Source organism: Ylistrum balloti, unplaced genomic scaffold (genome assembly GCF_031769215.1).
Source record: "Ylistrum balloti isolate Yb309-2 unplaced genomic scaffold, AGI_CSIRO_Ybal_v1 Utg369720, whole genome shotgun sequence".
In the NCBI taxonomy this organism is placed as follows: Eukaryota; Metazoa; Mollusca; class Bivalvia; order Pectinida; family Pectinidae; genus Ylistrum; species Ylistrum balloti.
In genome coordinates this window covers 321,120-340,227 of record NW_026781940.1, presented here as the reverse complement: position 1 = coordinate 340,227, position 19,108 = coordinate 321,120, and the positions used below count along the sequence as shown (strand labels likewise).

The 19,108-nt window shown below is 33.0% G+C and overlaps 1 protein-coding gene across 1 annotated transcript; it reads left to right on the top strand.

Moving 5' to 3' along the window:
- The first annotated feature begins 10,723 nt into the window (after window positions 1–10,723).
- On the top strand, window positions 10,724–16,543 carry LOC132565389 (protein-tyrosine sulfotransferase 1-like). Its single transcript, XM_060230028.1, has 2 exons — window positions 10,724–11,535; window positions 16,237–16,543. The coding sequence occupies exons 1-2, from the start codon at window positions 10,724–10,726 to the stop codon at window positions 16,541–16,543; spliced, it is 1,119 nt and encodes a 372-aa protein (XP_060086011.1).
- The last annotated feature ends 2,565 nt before the right edge of the window (window positions 16,544–19,108 follow it).

Here is a 19,108-nt window from a genome sequence, read left to right as displayed (position 1 = left end):
CATGGTGTCAGAATATAGACATGGTGTCAGAATATTGAGACATGGTGTCAGAATATTGAGGGGTCAGATTAGATATGGTGTCAGAATATTGAGGGGTCAGATTATAGACATGGTGTCAGAATATTGAGGGGTCAGATTAGATATGGTGTCAGAATATTGAGGGGTCAGATTATAGACATAGTGTTAGAATATTGAGGGGTCAGGTTATAGACATTGTGTTAGAATATTGAGGGGTCAGATTATAGATATGGTGTCAAAATATTGAGGGGTCAGGTTATAGATATGGTGTCAGAATATTGAGGGGTCAGATTATAGACATTGTGTCAGAATATTGAGGGGTCAGGTTATAGATATGGTGTCAGAATATTGAGGGGTCAGATTATAGATATAGTGTCAGAATATTGAGGGGTCAGGTTATAGACATTGTGTCAGAATATTGAGGGGTCAGGTTATAGACATGGTGTCAAAATATTGAGGGGTCAGGTTATAAATATGGTGTCAGAATATTAAGGGGTCAGGTTAAAGATATGGTGTCAGAATATTGAGGGGTCAGATTATAGACATGGTGTCAGAATATTGAGGGGTCAGATTATAGACATGGTGTCAGAATATTGAGGGGTCAGGTTATAGATATGGTGTCAGAATATTGAGGGATCAGATTATAGACATGGTGTCAGAATATTGAGGGGTCAGATTAGACATGGTGTCAGAATATACATGAAATCAAGGTCAGATTTGTATGTCAGGCTGATATTAGAACCTATTAACTATTATCAAATTGGTTGACCTTCTTAATGATGTAAAAAAAAAAAGCATAATTATTTTACTGAACACTACGTACACCTGTTTTTGCATGATGTGGGCCATTAGGTTATAATTGTTGTTAAGTTATTTCAAAGACTTCACATACTTGACAAGAGCTGTCATGACAACCAACAGACATCAATTGCTCAAGGTTTGATTGAATGTTATCCAGTAATAAGTGAAAAAATTCAAATAAGAATGTAACAAAATTGGGAACATTCTTGATCATCTCACAGCTGAAGGTTTGCTTACACAGGTCAGATTTACATGTTTATTATCAATTTTGCTTTGAAACTCCTCATATTTTTCGGTGGTGATAGTTTTTAATTGTTCATTGATTACTAATGAACTGTAATCAATCTCTGAGCAACTAGGGCAAGGTTTACATTCAAATAAATTTACATTGGACATATGACCATATTAGGATATCAAATGTTTCCTTTTTATTTTCTTTGTTACAATAATAATTGTTTATTTTCGCATATCATTATAGGTATGGCATTTTGAGAAGATGTTACGGTAATACAGCCTGACAAATCTGGCATGATGAGAGACTGTTGACGTCATGTTGAGGTTTCACAGTGCATATGATGGTTAATATTCTTTTTTTAATTTCCCTTTTAGGCAGCAGACAGAACAGATTATCCTACAGCAGAGGATTAGCAAATTTACAGTGTATGGCATTGTTGACACCTGACAACATGGAGTCGTTACGTCACTGGGATATACTGTACCTGAAGAACTGAATCTGTGTTATTCCGAAGACACAAACCAAACTGCTGTGAAAATTGATTAGTTTGAACATCTGTACAGGTAGAGGCCCCTAAGCAAGGAAGGTTCGTCATAACGGAGGTGTTAATTTCATTATTATTATCATCTGTCACCTGTTTCCTGGAGAATGAATCTGTGCAGACAGTCATGACGGTAGGAAGTTGTGTCAAGTGATTTATAGATAGCTTGTTAAGTCATTAAGATGAAGATACACACTGCCTTTCATACAAATACCTTGACTCATTTGGACAAATATTTTCAAAAATTCAGTAAAACTTCAAATTTCGCAATTTAATTTTTCAATCTTATTTGATAATTTGTTATCATAATACTATGCTTTTGTATAGATCAACAATGTTGGTTATGTTTGTGAATTAGTGAAATATTGAAATTCTCATTGCAACCATACAACATTGCAGTATTGTTTTCAAAAACTGTTTTATTGTACATATATGTACCTTTTCAGACATTTTGATAAATTGAGATTATTTTCAGGTTGGACTATAGTCATCATGTTTTGCATATCTTCATATGTCATCCCCCTCCCCTTCCTGTGTAACCTTTTTTACATTTCAAACATTTTCTCAAGTTCCATCAAAAGCATTGAGATGAAACTTGATGAAACCTGAGATGGTGCTGACCAAGTGTAGTTATTTTTCAGGTCGTAGGAAATTCCAATCTGGCTGCCATCTTGAAAACAAGTTTTAAACTTCTTAAAGTTCCACAGGTGCTATAAAACAGAAATTTTTTAGGAATTTTGAGGAAGGGAAGCCAATTTTCTTAAGTTCAATATGGCAGCCATTTCTTTCAGCATAGATTTAAAGCTTTAAAGTTTAAAAATATATATATGAGTGTAATTTTTAGACAAAATAGAAAATAGGCCCGTTCTTGTTACTTTCAGAAGGCATTTTTTTTGTTGTTTTAAATTTGATATTTGTAGCAACAACTTCAATTTTCTCTAAAACTTGTACTACCATATTTTACCAGGTTTAAGTCCATGCTCGGGAATAAAATTATGATGAAAAAAACATTCATTTTGTTTAAAAACTGATGAAGAATAATGTTTTCTGATGAAAAACCATCTTTTTTCTAAAAAATCATATGTTTGGACAAAAAACATTCTTTTCTCACTAAAAAGCAATGTTTTGTGATGATTTTTTTTTTACACACAAAAACTGTGTTTTCTCGTGTGAAATGATACTTTGCTTTCATTGCTGTTATCTCAATAGATTAGTCCTATATCAAAGTATTCAGACATGCCTGTGGTTTTTCATTCTTGATTTTGTACACCCAGAGCACCAGACTCGCAGCATTTATTTTATCTAGATTCCTGATTAACTATGTTGCACAGAATTCATCACAGTCGTATGAGGTCTAGATATTGAAAGACTTACTTTGTAAAAGTCAATTTAAAAATGAGGCTTCGATGTGAAAAGTGAAAATGGATTCACACAGACTTTTAAAGTGTTCCAAAATACACCTCAAATCTCCTCATTAACTTGAGAAACAAAATTAGAGAAAATTTCATATATATATATATATATATATATAGTATCTGTTTGTCTCTGCAAGTTATGTTTTAATTGAAGTTTGAATGACACATTTTTCTTACTTGGTAACTTAAAATTTTACCTGTTATATTTAATACACATATCAACATTTGATTATGAAATAAAGAATATATTGCATTAGTTTTTATGAAATATATATACTGCCAATCAACACCCTTATTATAATCCAACATGGCAGTCACTATTTCCCCTCTGACATAGAGTATTGATTAGCAGGGGATAAGCTCTTCCCTCGTTTAAACCTCATTTTTAGTGCACTAGCCCACTTGAGCTTATACCAGGTAGAATATGACATATGAACAAGTGAAACGTGTTTAATTTTTCGCGGATGGCATCGTTCATTACATCACTGTTGTATAAGCTCTGTCTACTGCTGGTGTATTTTGTGTAGTTTCTGTAATTAAAAGCTCCAACATCACTTTTCTGTAATATTTCTTTATGATTTCAGATTTTCTGCTTCTGATCATTGTATGTTTTCATAACACTGTGCTGTAGGTTCATTTTGAATGGGACAAAGTGGTTAAGACGTCTGACTGTCTATCACTAGCCCTTCACAGGGGTGAAAGCTTATGTGGGACAGTCCTGGCTGCAGGATACAGAGAACCCCGCTTTTCTTCCAAATCTCGCACATACTTAAATGGCCATATCAGAATGGGAATGATTATTTTGGCAGTGCATGATAAATTGAGGTCACTTAAAGTGGGTGATATCCCAGCAGTTTTTACTTGTTTCCTTCTGTTATATCAAAGTTAATAGTCAGCCATTGTGACCTACTTTGAGGAATCCTTATCTGCTTTTTCCCTGTAAAGTAATTCATGTTATTTGGAGACAAATTTGAAGAAAAAAAAAAAAAATTTCTCCATAATATATTTGTTTTGTGTAACTAGACAACTGTTTAAATTTACCTTGAGAAGATAAAGAAATGATTAAAAGACACAGCATACGTTTTGACTAATGATAATATATGTGTGTTTTTCTTAATTGCAGGTATGCATGTATTATGTGTCTGACTAATGAGAATAAATGCAGATGATTTAAATTTTAAAACAAAATAAATGCCTTATGTATATACAGCAGTTGTGTGCAATATATATTACAGGCACAGATTTTGAGTAAACATGAACGGCGCCTGTTTAAATAGTCAAGGGACTGGTAAGCTCTCCAATTTGGTGGAATAGTGGAAATCTGAAATTATGAATTCTTAAAGAATTTTACTGATAAATGAAAATCAGGATATAACCCTGTCATCTGTCTCAATTATTAGTTTTCATAATCGGAAGTGGTTATTACAAATGTTTAAATGATTATACACCAAGCTGTGTGTCATGGAGTAATATCTAGTCAAGGTAATGTGTGTGAACAAAAGCAGTAAACAATGCTGTCTGTACCATGCTGTCCGTACCATGCTGTCCATACCATGCTGTCTTTACCATGCTGTCCGTACCATGCTGTCCGTACCATGCTGTCCGTACCATGCTGTCCATACCATGCTGTCCATACCATGCTGTCTGTACCATGTTTTGTGTAAAGTGTCAGAACTATACTGTTAAACCTGAACAGTAGCCATGCTATCTGTATCATGCTGTCCATACCATGCTGTCTGTACCATGCTGTCCGCACCATGCTGTCTGTACCATGTTTTGTGTAAAGTTTCAGAACTATACCGTTAAACCTGAACAGTAGCCATGCTGTCCATACCATGCTGTCTGTACCATGCTTTGTGAAAAGTGTCAGAACTATACCGTTAAACCTGAGCAGTAGCCATGCTGTCCGTACCATGCTGTCCGTACCATGCTGTCTGTACCATGCTTTGTGTAAAGTGTCAGAACTATACTGTTAAACCTGAACAGTAGCCATGCTATCTGTATCATGCTGTCCATACCATGCTGTCTGTACCATGCTGTCCGTACCATGCTGTCTGTACCATGCTTTGTGTAAAGTGTCAGAACTATACCGTTAAACCTGAGCAGTAGCCATGCTGTCCGTACCATGCTGTCCGTACCATGCTGTCTGTACCATGCTTTGTGTAAAGTGTCAGAACTATACTGTTAAACCTGAACAGTCTCGCTCCTTAATAGTAACTCACCAGAGATGAGTTAATATATATGTATGAATGGGTAAATTTGCTCATGGTGGCATAAAATGGAGCAAGATGACAGAAAATGGGGAGTTGTAAGGAGGCACGAATACTGTGAAGGGTGACATAAGGTCGTTCAAAATGGCGTGAAGTGATGTTATGTGGCAAAAAATGGTTTAGAGTGGCATAAGACAAAGTAAGGAAGGGCAAGATGATGTTAAGTGGCACATTACAACATAAGGTGGCACATAGTGGCTTAAGGTAGCATATGGTTAGAGTATGGGTCTTGTTTGACATGTAGAATGGATAACCTCTGACCTAAAACAGAAGCAGTGTCCAGTCACAAACAAGGATACGGACAAAAGTGTAAATAGGCATGATGTTTTGTGGTTTAAATTTTTGTTAGCTTTTCAAGACTTTTTCTGGGAATGAAATTTTCAAGAGTAAATTGCAGATATGGGGAATTTGACTTTGATATGAAACAATTTCAATGTGTAACGGTCATGTGGTTCATCATTAAAATCCAAAAATGCTCAGAAAAAAGCCCTGCAACCATAGTTGGAAAATTTTTTTGTTTTTTGTTTTTTTTTTTTTTTTTGATGAAAAATGGATGAATTTTTCATGAACAACATCCAATTCTGTTCTCCCCATCAGTTTTGCTTTTAAAGCTACCTATTCTGTTGTGATTTTGATCTAAAAAAACCAGCCAGTAGTGCATGTTCAGGGGTTGTATTTGACAGATACCATCAGTCACCATTTCTAGATTACATAAAAGTTTAGTCAACATAGATCAGTGATCAAGAAAAATGCTTTATCAAGAAATCTCAGTGATTGATGTGTTGCTGGGCCAGTATTGTGTTTAGTGGTAATGTATTATTTTGTCGTCCATCAATCGGTAACAGTTATTAGTAAAAAGTTAGAGGTTCGGGTGAACCACACGACAGTTCATAATTCTATATCATCCGGGATATTGATACACAATGCAAGCCATCATAAAAGTCTGCTTTCCAGGGATTTGTTCTTGAATACAAATAAATATATCTGGAACATATATTGATCTTTTACTTCACATCTAGATTATGTATGGATTCTGTAAACTGCTATGTCACACGACTTCAGTCATTAAAGTTGATATAAAGGTAATATATCATAAAAATATTTGGTGTCTCAGAGCTAGAACTTGTGTGAATTAAAGCGAAATGAATGATATATTATGTCATATCCAGGAGATCTATTTCATCCAATGGTAACCATCAGCAACCTCTTGCCTGGTAATGAGCCCTGTCAAATATATTGTTAATAGATCATAAATGGAGATACAGTGGTTCAGACCAGTAGAGATACAGTGGTTCAGACCAGTAACGATATACTGGTTCAGACCAGTAACGATATACTGGTTCAGACCAGTAGAGATACAGTGGTTCAGACCAGTAGAGATACAGTGGTTCAGACCAGTAGAGAAACAATTGGTTCAGACCAGTAGAGATATACTGGTTCAGACCAGTAGAGATACTGTGGTTCAGACTAGAGAAACAATTGGTTCAGACCAGTAGGGATACATTGGTTCAGACCAGTAGAGATACTGTGGTTCAGACCAGTAGAGATACAGTGGTTCACACCAGAGACACAATTGGTTCAGACCAGTAGAGATACTGTGGTTCAGACCAGTAGAGATACAGTGGTTCAGACCGGAGAAACAATTGGTTCAGACCAGTAGAGATACATTGGTTCAGACCAGTAGAGAAACAATTGGTTCAGACCAGTAGAGATATACTGGTTCACACCAGTAGAGAAACAATTGGTTCACACCAGTAGAGATATACTGGTTCAGAACAGTAGAGATATATTGGTTCAAACCAGTAGAGATACATTGGTTCAGACCAGTAGAGATACACTGGTTCACACCAGTAGAGATACAGTGGTTCACACCAGTAGAGAAACAATTGGTTTAGACCAGTATAGATATACTGGTTCAGACCAGTAGAGATACATTGGTTCAGACCAGTAGAGATACATTGGTTCACACCAGTAGAGAAACAATTGGTTCACACCAGTAGAGATACATTGGTTCACACCAGTTTAGATATACTGGTTCAGACCAGTAGAGATACAGTGGTTCACACCAGTAGAGAAACAATTGGTTTAGACAAGTAGAGATATACTGGTTCAGACCAGTACAGGTACATTGGTTCAGACCAGTAGAGATACATTGGTTCACACCAGTAGAGAAACAATTGGTTCAGACCAGTAGAGATACATTGGTTCAGACCAGTAGATATACACTGGTTCAGACCAGTAGAGATACATTGGTTCACAACAGTAGAGAAACAATTGGTTCAGACCAGTTTAGATATACTGGTTCAGACCAGTAGAGATACATTGGTTTACACTAGTAGAGATGCAGTAGTTCAGATCACTAGGGAAACATTGGTTTATATACATGTGCCACTATATATTTGTAAAGTGTCTGGTCAATGTGTGTGATACATCAGAAGTTTTGACCGACAGCTGATTACTTCAAAGTTGACCGGTCAATGTCTCGTGTTGCTGGTCAAATGTGTGAGAGCTGGTGCCTGGTAGATCAGACCTGATCCATCATAGGCAAACTCCATATCTAGTTCAAAGGAGGTTTTGTACTTTCTCTTAGTGACTGATAGTTGATATGACATTATCATTGTAATTAATGATTCTCAGGTCAAAACATGTCATTGAAATCATTTGCTGGACAATATTAGTATGTATTGCAGGTAAACCTCGATGACGTAGGTTACAGTGTACCAGTATGTAAAATACGTATACTACATGATTTTCCATTGTCACATAAATCAGCACCTACCAGTAAGCTTTCAATATATGTGAAGTATATAAATAAGTAAAGAACACCTCTCCTGAGCACTTCAGTTTTTTTATTTCATTATTTTTTTTTCTTTTTTATTTGGACAATTTTTCGCTTTACAATACTTTTAATTTCTTCAATTAAGTAAGAATACATAATCGTAGAACTGCTAATTTAATTTTAATGTTTTAGATTTATTTATTTATTTATTTATTTATTTTGTAAGATTTTGCCTTTAAAAAGAAAAATATGAAGTCCAATGCTACTTTTGTTAGATCTCCTGTTTTGAAAGGCTTAAAATTACACAATGTTTTAAAAGGGATTGAAAAAAGTTACTTGTTGGGAGAAAATTTCATACAATTTTAATGACTGACATAAAAAAATCTTGTGTATGTTATGAAAGGTTACAAGATAAACAAAGCTCCATTTTTAGAAAAATTCTCAGAGAAGTAAATTTCAGTTAATATTTGTATGATGTTGTGCATCTACTTTGCTTTGGCTTCATAAGGTGCTATTTTTTTCTTTCTAAAAAGCTTCGAAGAAAAAAATATTAAACTTTGTAATATCCTAGATGATAAGATTATTTCCATGAAAATAGAAATAAAGGTTTGAAACAATGAGAGAAGTCTCCTTTAATGGAGATGGTAATATTTAGTCAAAATCTTTATGTTGATTGTATGTGTACTAAGGGAATGCTGTATTGATCTGAAAGTAAATGAATTACTGCAGACCTATAGATAGACTTAAAATAAGGTCATCGCTGTCACGATTGATCTGATCTCCTGAGGATAATTATAAATGACATCGAACTACAATGAAAAAAACAGACACACATTGTTGTAACACTTGTGCATGCAATATGTGGAGATAATGGATATGTTCAACTCACATTCAGCAATTTTGTTGGATTTTGAGCACAGAAGACGGAGGATCAAATTAAGCTCGAGGTGAAAGATTATGTAAATATACTGAAATAGGGATACCAGTTAATCGTTTTCATCAATCTAATATTTTTCTAAAAAAATTATAGTGATAAATAATGCAAAATATTTTCTAGAAAATATACAAAATGTCGTTTATTTGTTGTGGGTTGGTTATTTTTGTTGTTGAGGTTTTTTGGGTTGTTTTGTTTTCACTGGATGATTTGTTTCATTTTGTTTTTTAACAATATTGAAATGAAATGAATATGAAGTTTAGAAAAATACATGGGTATATACAATAATTCACTGATAGGTTCCAGTTTCAGGAATATATCTGTACAGACTTAAAGGGAAATTACTTGGTTAGACTTCGTCCATTGATACATACTTTTTTCTGTGTGTACGTAGCTTGTAGTTGAAGTTTGAAGCCTCTAATATACCAGAGTGTTGGATTGTTTTTCCACGTTTTAATGTTAAGTTCCACTTAAAGTAATAATTAGGTAAACTGTTCACTTGTTTGGGTTTTTTATGCAAAGTAAAATTTAAAACCAAGGAGGCGACTAAGGAAAATTCAGAGTGATCGAAATAAGAGTCAAAATGTAGATGGGGAGGTGCACTGGTTCCATAATTCAGTTAATTTTGTGATTTTCATATATCTGATATAAATGGTAATTAAATCCGTAGAGTTGTAGATTACGTGTGTAAGTACTGCAACTTTTAAAATGTAAATGTTAAATATCATATTTGTAATAGATCTAAAGCTTAAAACTGATCAACAGGTTTGTTGATTGTTGCTATGACAACGCATGCAAAGCTGTTGACATTTTGTTCCTTGAAAGCTGCATGACCGCTGTCACATACATAAGCCTAATTCATACAATAATACTGATCTGTAGATTCAAATAATTTTTTTTTGTTAGGGAAGATCAATATGTTTAAACCATTACTGGCATTATAATGGACGTGTTTGTTTCTTGTGACATATTTGAACAACTATCATGACTCGGTTAAAAGTTCTGTCAGTCAGAAAATGATATCTGGAAGACATATATGCAGTTGTACATGTATATATATATATATATATATTTTTTTTTTTTTTTTTTTTTTTACTTTTTCTTGATTTCTCAAGTTTTCATTTTTTACTAAAGGATTAGGGGATGAAATTTTCATAAATATCATGAAAAAAGATGTTTTTTTTATCATTTTACTGTAAATTTAGCTATTTTTTAAAATTTCATTTCATCCTTGAAACTTGCATAATATGAAGCATCCATAAGGTCACAAACTTCACCTTGTTATCTGTTAACCATTTTCCTGGCAAATTTTATGTGTGATTTTAAATTTGGTTTTTCTACTTTTGCAGTTGACTGAATTTGAGAGAAAAAGTGAAGATCCAGAGCAGCTGTGTTACTGACGAGGTCTATGAAAGCAAACTCTACAGTCTATGTCATATTGACAGCATCGTTGTTGATATGATGACAGTTTGTTGTCAGTGATGAAGTTCTGCCTAGGCTTTAAGTGTTACTGGTCAACCTTGTGAAATCTTCAGCTAGAAGAAGATATCACTGTGTGTTGTGTAATATTCTATTTATTTAAGGGAACATAAAAGTTTGCCAAAGATATTAATCAGAAAGTGAAAGAAGGTTTTGAAGAACACTGTCAATGAACAAAAATTGGTCAAAAAATTTGTGCAAGAATCAAGTGACAAATTGTTTTGGTTTCATGACTAAAATTTCCCATGTCGATGAAAATGAGACGAAAAACAATATTTGGAGGTCTCTCGTGCATGTGTTTTGTGTTTTTCTTATACAATTTTCTCCCCTGTGAGAATGGACCCAAGGCTTACATGGTTCCAAAAGAACAGATCAAGTACATATATGATCATAATCAGAAAGCCATACCTTATGACAAAAATATGCCGATAATCTTCATTGGTGGTATGCCACGAAGTGGCACGACATTAATGCGTGTCATGCTCGATGCACATCCAGAAGTTCGATGTGGAGAGGAAACGCGAGTGATTCCAAGAATTCTTGGAATGAGGACACACTGGCAACGATCTGAGACTGAGAAACGTCGTCTGAACGAGGCTGGAATTACAGATGATGTCATAGATTCAGCGATAACGGCATTCATGCTGGAAGTGATTGCCAAGCATGGTGAAGCAGCCCCAAGACTTTGTAACAAAGATCCATTCACATTGAAATCTAGTCTTTATCTATCTAAATTATTTCCTAACTCCAAATTCTTGTTTATGATACGTGACGGCCGAGCTGTTGTGCATTCAATAATATCACGAAAGGTTACAATAACTGGATTTGATCTTTCTAGTTATCGAAATTGTCTTAAAAAATGGAACCAAGCTATGGAATCTATGTATGCTCAGTGTTTACATGTGGGATCAGGACATTGTATGCCGGTTTACTACGAACAGCTCTCATTACATCCAGAATTGTGGATGAAACGGATTCTAGAATTTCTTGATCTGCCTTGGAATAATTCTGTTCTTCATCACGAGGATTTTGTTGGAAAACCTGGAGGAATCTCATTGTCAAAGTAAGTTATACAAGGAAAAATTTGAGAGAATTAACAGTATGGTGAGAAACCATTCATTTATTTAGGATAATGGTGATTCATTTATTTAGTAATGGTGAGAAACCATTCATTTATTTAGGATAATGGTGAGAAACCATTCATTTATTTAGGATAAGAAACCATTCATTTATTTAGGATAATGGTGAGAAACCATCATTTATTTAGGATAATGGTGAGAAACCATTCATTTATTTAGGATAATGGTGAGAAACCATTCATTTTTATTTAGGATAATGGTGAGAAACCATTCATTATTCATTTTTAGGATAGGATAATGGTGAGAAACCAGGATAATGTACCATTCATTTATTTAGGATAATGGTAAAATTCCATGTTGGATTATGGTGATTCATTTATTTAGGATAAGAAACCATTCATTTATTTAGGATGAGAAACCATTCATTTATTTAGGATAATGGTGAGAAACCATTCATTTATTTAGGATAATGGTGAGAAACCATTCATCTATTTAGGATAATGGTGAGAAACCATTCATTTATTTAGGATAATGGTGAGAAACCATTCATTTATTTAGGATAATGGTGAGAAACCATTCATTTATTTAGGATAATGGTGAGAAACCATTCATTTATTTAGGATTATGGTGAGAAACTATTCATTTATTTAGGATAATGGTGAGAAACCATTCATTTATTTAGGATAATGGTGAGAAACCATTCATTTATTTAGGATAATGGTGAGAAACCATTCATTTATTTAGGATAATGGTGAGAAACCATTCATTTATTTAGGATAATGGTGAGAAACCATTCATTTATTTAGGATAATGGTGAGAAACCATTCATTTATTTAGGATAATGGTGAGAAACCATTCATTTATTTAGGATAATGGTGAGAAACCATTCATTTATTTAGGATAATGGTGAGAAACTATTCATTTATTTAGGATAATGGTGATAAACTATTCATTTATTTAGGATAATGGTGAGAAACCATTCATTTATTTAGGATAATGGTGAGAAACCATTCATTTATTTAGGATAATGGTGAGAAACCATTCATTTATTTAGGATAATGGTGAGAAACCATTCATTTATTTAGGATAATGGTGAGAAACCATTCATTTATTTAGGATAATGGTGAGAAACCATTCATTTATTTAGGATAATGGTGAGAAACCATTCATTTATTTAGGATAATGGTGAGAAACCATTCATTTATTTAGGATAATGGTGAGAAACCATTCATTTATTTAGGATTACGGTGAGAAACCATTCATTTATTTAGGATAATGGTGAGAAACCATTCATTTATTTAGGATAATGGTGAGAAACCATTCATTTATTTAGGATAATGGTGAGAAACCATTCATTTATTTAGGATATTCCATTCATTTATTTAGGATAATGGTGAGAAACCATATTTAGGATAATGGTGAGAAACTATTCATCTATTTAGGATTATGGTGAGAAACTATTCATCTATTTAGGATAATGGTGAGAAACTATTCATCTATTTAGGATTATGGTGAGAACCTATTCATCTATTTAGGATAATGGTGAGAAACTATTCATCTATTTAGGATAATGGTGAGAAACCATTCATTTATTTAGGATTATGGTGAGAAACTATTCATCTATTTAGGATAATGGTGAGAAACCATTCATTTATTTAGGATTATGGTGATAAACCATTCATTTATTTAGGATAATGGTGAGAAACCATTCATTTATTTAGGATAATGGTGAGAAACCATTCATTTATTTAGGATAATGGTGAGAAACCATTCATTTATTTAGGATTATGGTGAGAAACTATTCATCTATTTAGGATAATGGTGAGAAACTATTCATCTGTTTAGGATTATGGTGATAAACTATTCATCTATTTAGGATAATGGTGAGAAACCATTCATTTATTTAGGATTATTGTGAGAAACTATTCACTTACTTACGATTATGGTGAGAACCTATGACTCTGACTTATTGACTTGTCTTTGGATTCAGACAAAATGTCTGATATGTTGCGATCTTGTTGCATTTAGTTGTATTCAAGGCTTTTAGCAGACCTTTGAGAGCTTCTTTTATTGACATTTTAAAATGAACTCAGATCTTTTTCATACGTGTATGATATTTCAAATTTCAATGACAAGTTTATGTTTAATTTTGAAATGGTGCTTGTCACGGAAAAGTGATTAATTAATGTTTTGGATGTGTACATTTTTTTTTTAAAAGAAAATTAGTCTGTACGATGTGCAATTGTAAAATATTTTCACGCATATTTCAACAGATGATGATAGTAATATTGCCATTGTTTAGTAAAACACTTCATTAGAACAATCTTCGTCGGGGTGCAAAATCCATTCTCATTCAATTTCTTTGATCCTATTTTGCATGTTTTATTGAATTTGCAACTGCACTTCAAAATTTCAGGAAAATGACTGAATTGATCAAATTTGATACATTAATTTTTCAAAAATCATCAAAACTGAAAGGAATTATAAATGAACGTCATTATACATATAATTCCATTTTAAATCCTGTAAACAAATCAGGTGTCTGAAAACTTTTGATTTTGACATTCTGTGAAATGAATAAGACAACATCTGGGTTTGTATGACAAAAACCATGGTTAATTTATTATGTAACAATCATTTTGTCATCTGTTTGGTAGCTTATTATTACCGTAGTTCCCCATACTCACCTCATATATACCTATCTATTTCATGTATACCTATCTACTCTTAAATATTAAATATTATCTTCAATTCAAAGTTTTACAAAAAACATCACATCCCTTATGCAATAAAAAAAACTCCGCTACTGCTAAAAGACACATGCAAGGTTAAAAAAAAAACAGCTCATACCTCTGATTAATAGAAAAATGGGTAACCAACATACTGATGAAAAAATTGATCTCAGTATGAATTCTATGTTAGTATTGATTCTTTAGTGAGCCTATAGTTATGAGAGGCCTTCATTTCATAGGATGTTCAAATCCACAGTCAAACAGCATTATTTACCTGTTTGTGTATGTAGTGGTGTGTGTTGATTAATTGTTAGCAGTAATTCATTGAGCTAATTGTTTGGTCAATGTAGCAACTATGTTCTGAAAATTGATCAGAAATATTGATTCCAGGAATATCAGGATTCTAGACCAGGGCAGATATAGTACTGTACAGTATATGGATTTATATGGTTTTTTTTTCTGATGGTAATTGTTCTGAAAAAATTCAATGCATGTGGAAAAAAATGTATGGGAATGGGTGGGGCTGGGATGGGAGGGATACACATGATATTGTTTTGAAAAGAATTCATAACAAAAGAAGATGGAAAATAAATTCAGCAAAATATATTGATAAAAAATTATCGTTTAGGACTTTGATTTTATTGATTCAGTCTTTGATATTGAAAAAAAAAGTCGAAAAAATGGGCAAACAACCTTTTAGAGTTTAATTTACTTATATATCGATAATTAGTAACTGACTTATTGCACTTAATCTGTTTGTTATGAAATCAATTCATATTTTGAAGAAATATGATAAGTACATGTAAAGAAAAAATTGTACAGTAATTTTGATTTACTTAATTTTATTTTATGGATACAAAAGGTAATTTTTTTTTACATAAAAATTTCAATTAATATTGATACAATGATGTTAAATTTCATAGTTTACAATTGAATACTTTAGAAATAGGTCATTTTTAAGTTAAATAGAGTCCTTCTGTATACATAAGTGGAGTCATTTTTCAATTTCTATGCTTCTAAAGGCTATGAGATTAACTTAAATGTAAATTCTGTGTTATAACATTGTGTTTCCCGACATGGCATTTTTGATTTTGTTTTTATGAAGAGTTGTGTCCCCTTTTTTTATGGATCCTAACATTGGCCAGAAATCTCTTAATTTCTCTAAGTTTTCAGATGATCTCATCAAATTTTTTTAGTCCTTTTAACCATAAGTTGAATATGAGTCGAACAGAAACATTTATTTCTTGATGTGTAAGAACTTGAGGAGTTTCCATTGTAATTTTTCGTGAGCTTGCTGTTTTTTGTAGAATGTAAAATATCTATTGATGAATTCTTCATTCCTGTTTGGTAATGGTATTAGATTCTTTATACCTCAGGTACTTGTCAGGACGACACCTTCTTATGAAATTCTGGTTGAGGTAACATTGAGTTGACAGATATGCTGTACTTATGCTTTTATCATCTTGTTTTTCCAATATTCTTTCACTCATTTTGGACTTGGAGTTTTAAATTTCATAAAACTTTTTCATACCTATTATTTTGTTATTCTTCAAGAAATGATATAAATTTGTGTTTCCAACTGTCTGACTTTGTCATTTGTGATTTTGCGTCTGGCCTTCTCTCTTATTCCGATGTCAAAACACAAGACATACCTGTACATACATGGTAGTCCTATTTGTACTCTTGCCATTTCGTGGGAGGCAATTAATGTTAATTAAGCATATCTGTCTTGTCTTTGTGCATCTTAAAATGATTGTTGTGAGATCAAGTTTATATTTATTGTGAAAATCTCTTTTAAAAACTTCATACTATCCCTATAGTATTTTATAAAATATTAAGTTCGACACCTGATCAGATTCTGGTTTGCATAGGAGAGAGGGCATATATGTCGTATAGGTATTTTCTGGTTTGTATTTAAACCTGTTTCTTAATTCATGATTTTATTGTCAACAGAACAGAGAAATCCTCTGACCAAGTGATTCGTCCGGTGAATGTAGAAGCTCTAAGTCGCTGGGTGGCCCATATACCGCAACAAGATAAGACTGATATGGCAACCATAGCTCCCATGTTAAAAACTCTAGGATACGATCCCTTTGCCAACCCGCCAGACTACGGAAAACCTGACCCAAGAGTTGCAGACAATACCATGCACATAAAACAGAACTTTGATTTTTGGAAAAATCGTGAACTTGAAATCATGACCTCAGAAAAGCTGCATCAGAGAAGAAAATCTAGTATGGACAGTGAGCCGCCAAGCTGATGGTCGTTAATTATGTATCCTTCAATTGCAGATGATATATTTTCAAACATTTGTTATATTGTTATAATTCTAACTTACCAAACCATGAAAGTGTTCACAATCAGTTTCAGATTTTAGTAAATGGTTTTTCCTTGTTGAAGATATATATATATCATTATAACTATATACCATATAAAACAAGCCTTGTGTTCATCAACTTAATAATCTTACCCCATAGGTTGAGATTTCCCTTACTCTTACCCAGGATAGGTGTAGCCACAATTTTACTGATGTGAGTTTAATAGAATACTTAATTCACTCCTATGGAGATGAGATAGTTGTATTTCAACACGAGAGGAAAGGTGATTAAGTTAGCAAACACAAAGCTTGCCTCATCTGTACTGGAGGGTTGAGATCACCCATTTTACCAATTACTTTTTGCTTACCTTGCTGGCTTTATTATGTACTCTTATCAAATTTTGTTGTCTCAATGCTTCACATCATTGATGTGATTTAATTATTGAATTGACATCCCTGAATGGTTACTATGATGTTATATCATTGTCCTGACATAAGAATTTCCCCATCTTGATCTGAAGGTGAGACAAAAAAATCTCACACCAGTAAAATCTCACACCAGTAAAAGGGTAGGAGAAAGAATTATCTCATATTTTTGCTTTCATGACTATAATGTCGCATTACTATTGCAAAATGCTGGATCAACAAAAATACATACCTAAGAATTCTTGCAGGGTAAAAGAAAAACATTTGCCAAGTTGTTATTGAGATAAAGGAATATTTTTTTTTTTTTTTTTTTTTTTTTTTGTCAGAGCTTCTCATTGTTGTCGTGACATCATATATACAAAACATGACTGTGACGTCATACCATTGTCCTGACAAGGGGAGCCCCCTCATATCTCAACCCTAAGGTGAGACCAGGAAATCTAAAACACTGGTAAAAGACCTGGATATAGATGTCCTATATTAAGGTTAGAAAAAATCTCAAAGTAAGGTTGAGATTTTTCTGTATCAGCACATCTGAGAGTCTTAACATTTCATCTTCTTTTTTTCCTGTTAACCTGGATATATTTGGGTTGATAAATTTTCACAAGCTGTAGATTTTGTATTATTCTGATTTTCTTTTCAGATTTGCAATGAATGTATTTTAATATTTCAAATCTTTTTACGTGATAAATATTTTGTAAATAAAAGACAAAAAAGATATATTCAAATTATCGATAAACCAGTTTGGCTAAAATCGCAGTCTTTTCAGATTATATTGGAAGAATAATCAGATTAAAAAAATAGGACTCCTGATGGAGTGGGAGAGAACCAACATCCTGATTGTCTGAGGTCATAGGTCAGTTTTTTTAAGTAGGAATCAAAGTTCAGGTTAAATCAGGTTGACGTGTCCTGTGTAAAGTACCATGTTTCCAAAAAACCAAAGTTTAGATATACATGTATAATGTAAAACTGGGAAAAAATTTGATTATTGCTAAATCTTGTCAGATTTTTTCATCGCTAAATGTGGATGACAATGGTCTGTATTACTGGTCAATTTTTAAAGAAAAGAAGGAAATCTGTTCAAAATGTATACAAAGAGATGCCTACTGCTGTGTAGCTTTGTAATTGTTGGTGACTTGCGTTAAATAATAGTTCTTGAATTGTTAAGGTATGTGGAAATATGTTAATTATATCTCTGTTACTTTATACTTGTATAGATAGGAAGGGCGTTAAATCCCCACCCCATCCTTTATTTACTGTCCAACACAAACCTCAATCAGGATATTTTACATGTGATGTTGTATCTATAATGTGCAGTAGAATCATTTCTCTAGAGGAAAATGTTAGTATTATTATATATATTGAACTAAAGGATCTGAAATGCTTTTTAAAGTGATCTTCTCAAAAAGAGACGGATGTCATCAATTTATAAAATGTATATTGATGTATGTGATTGATATTTCAGCATTATTCGTCTGATATTCTGTGATTACATGGTACTAAATAATGTTCAAACGTAGATTTTAATTTAGTTTGTGTCACGAAGGATTAAACGTTATTTGAATATTGATCGTTCAATTAATCCAAGAGGAAATTAACTGTTAATTGAAATTTTCACACAAAAAATTATCAGATCTGTGATCCTTTGGATGAAAGTGAAAAGAAAAAATAAAGTATTATTCTTTGTTATGAGACAGTAACAGCCTGTGTCTTTAAGAATTTCTTTTTAGAATAGATGTGAAAATTTGTCACAGTTACATAATGTGTTGTATATTATGGATTTGCTTAGTTTCAATACTGCTATGTAGATATGCTTTGTTCAAAAATTGAATATGATGTAAAAGCATATAGTAATTGGACTACTGTCTCATTTCACCTTTCTATTCAGCCTTTTGACCCAAAGAGTCGAGATGATCTATATCCATCATGCATCATTTGTCGTCATGCATCAGGCATAAACTTTTTTTTTAAACCCTACTTCTCTTTCATATATATAGTCTGATGCTTCATTGGGTAAGGATAATCATTTCTTAAATTCAGAATTTTGATTCGACCCTTAAGGGTCAAGGGAAGGGGCCCAAA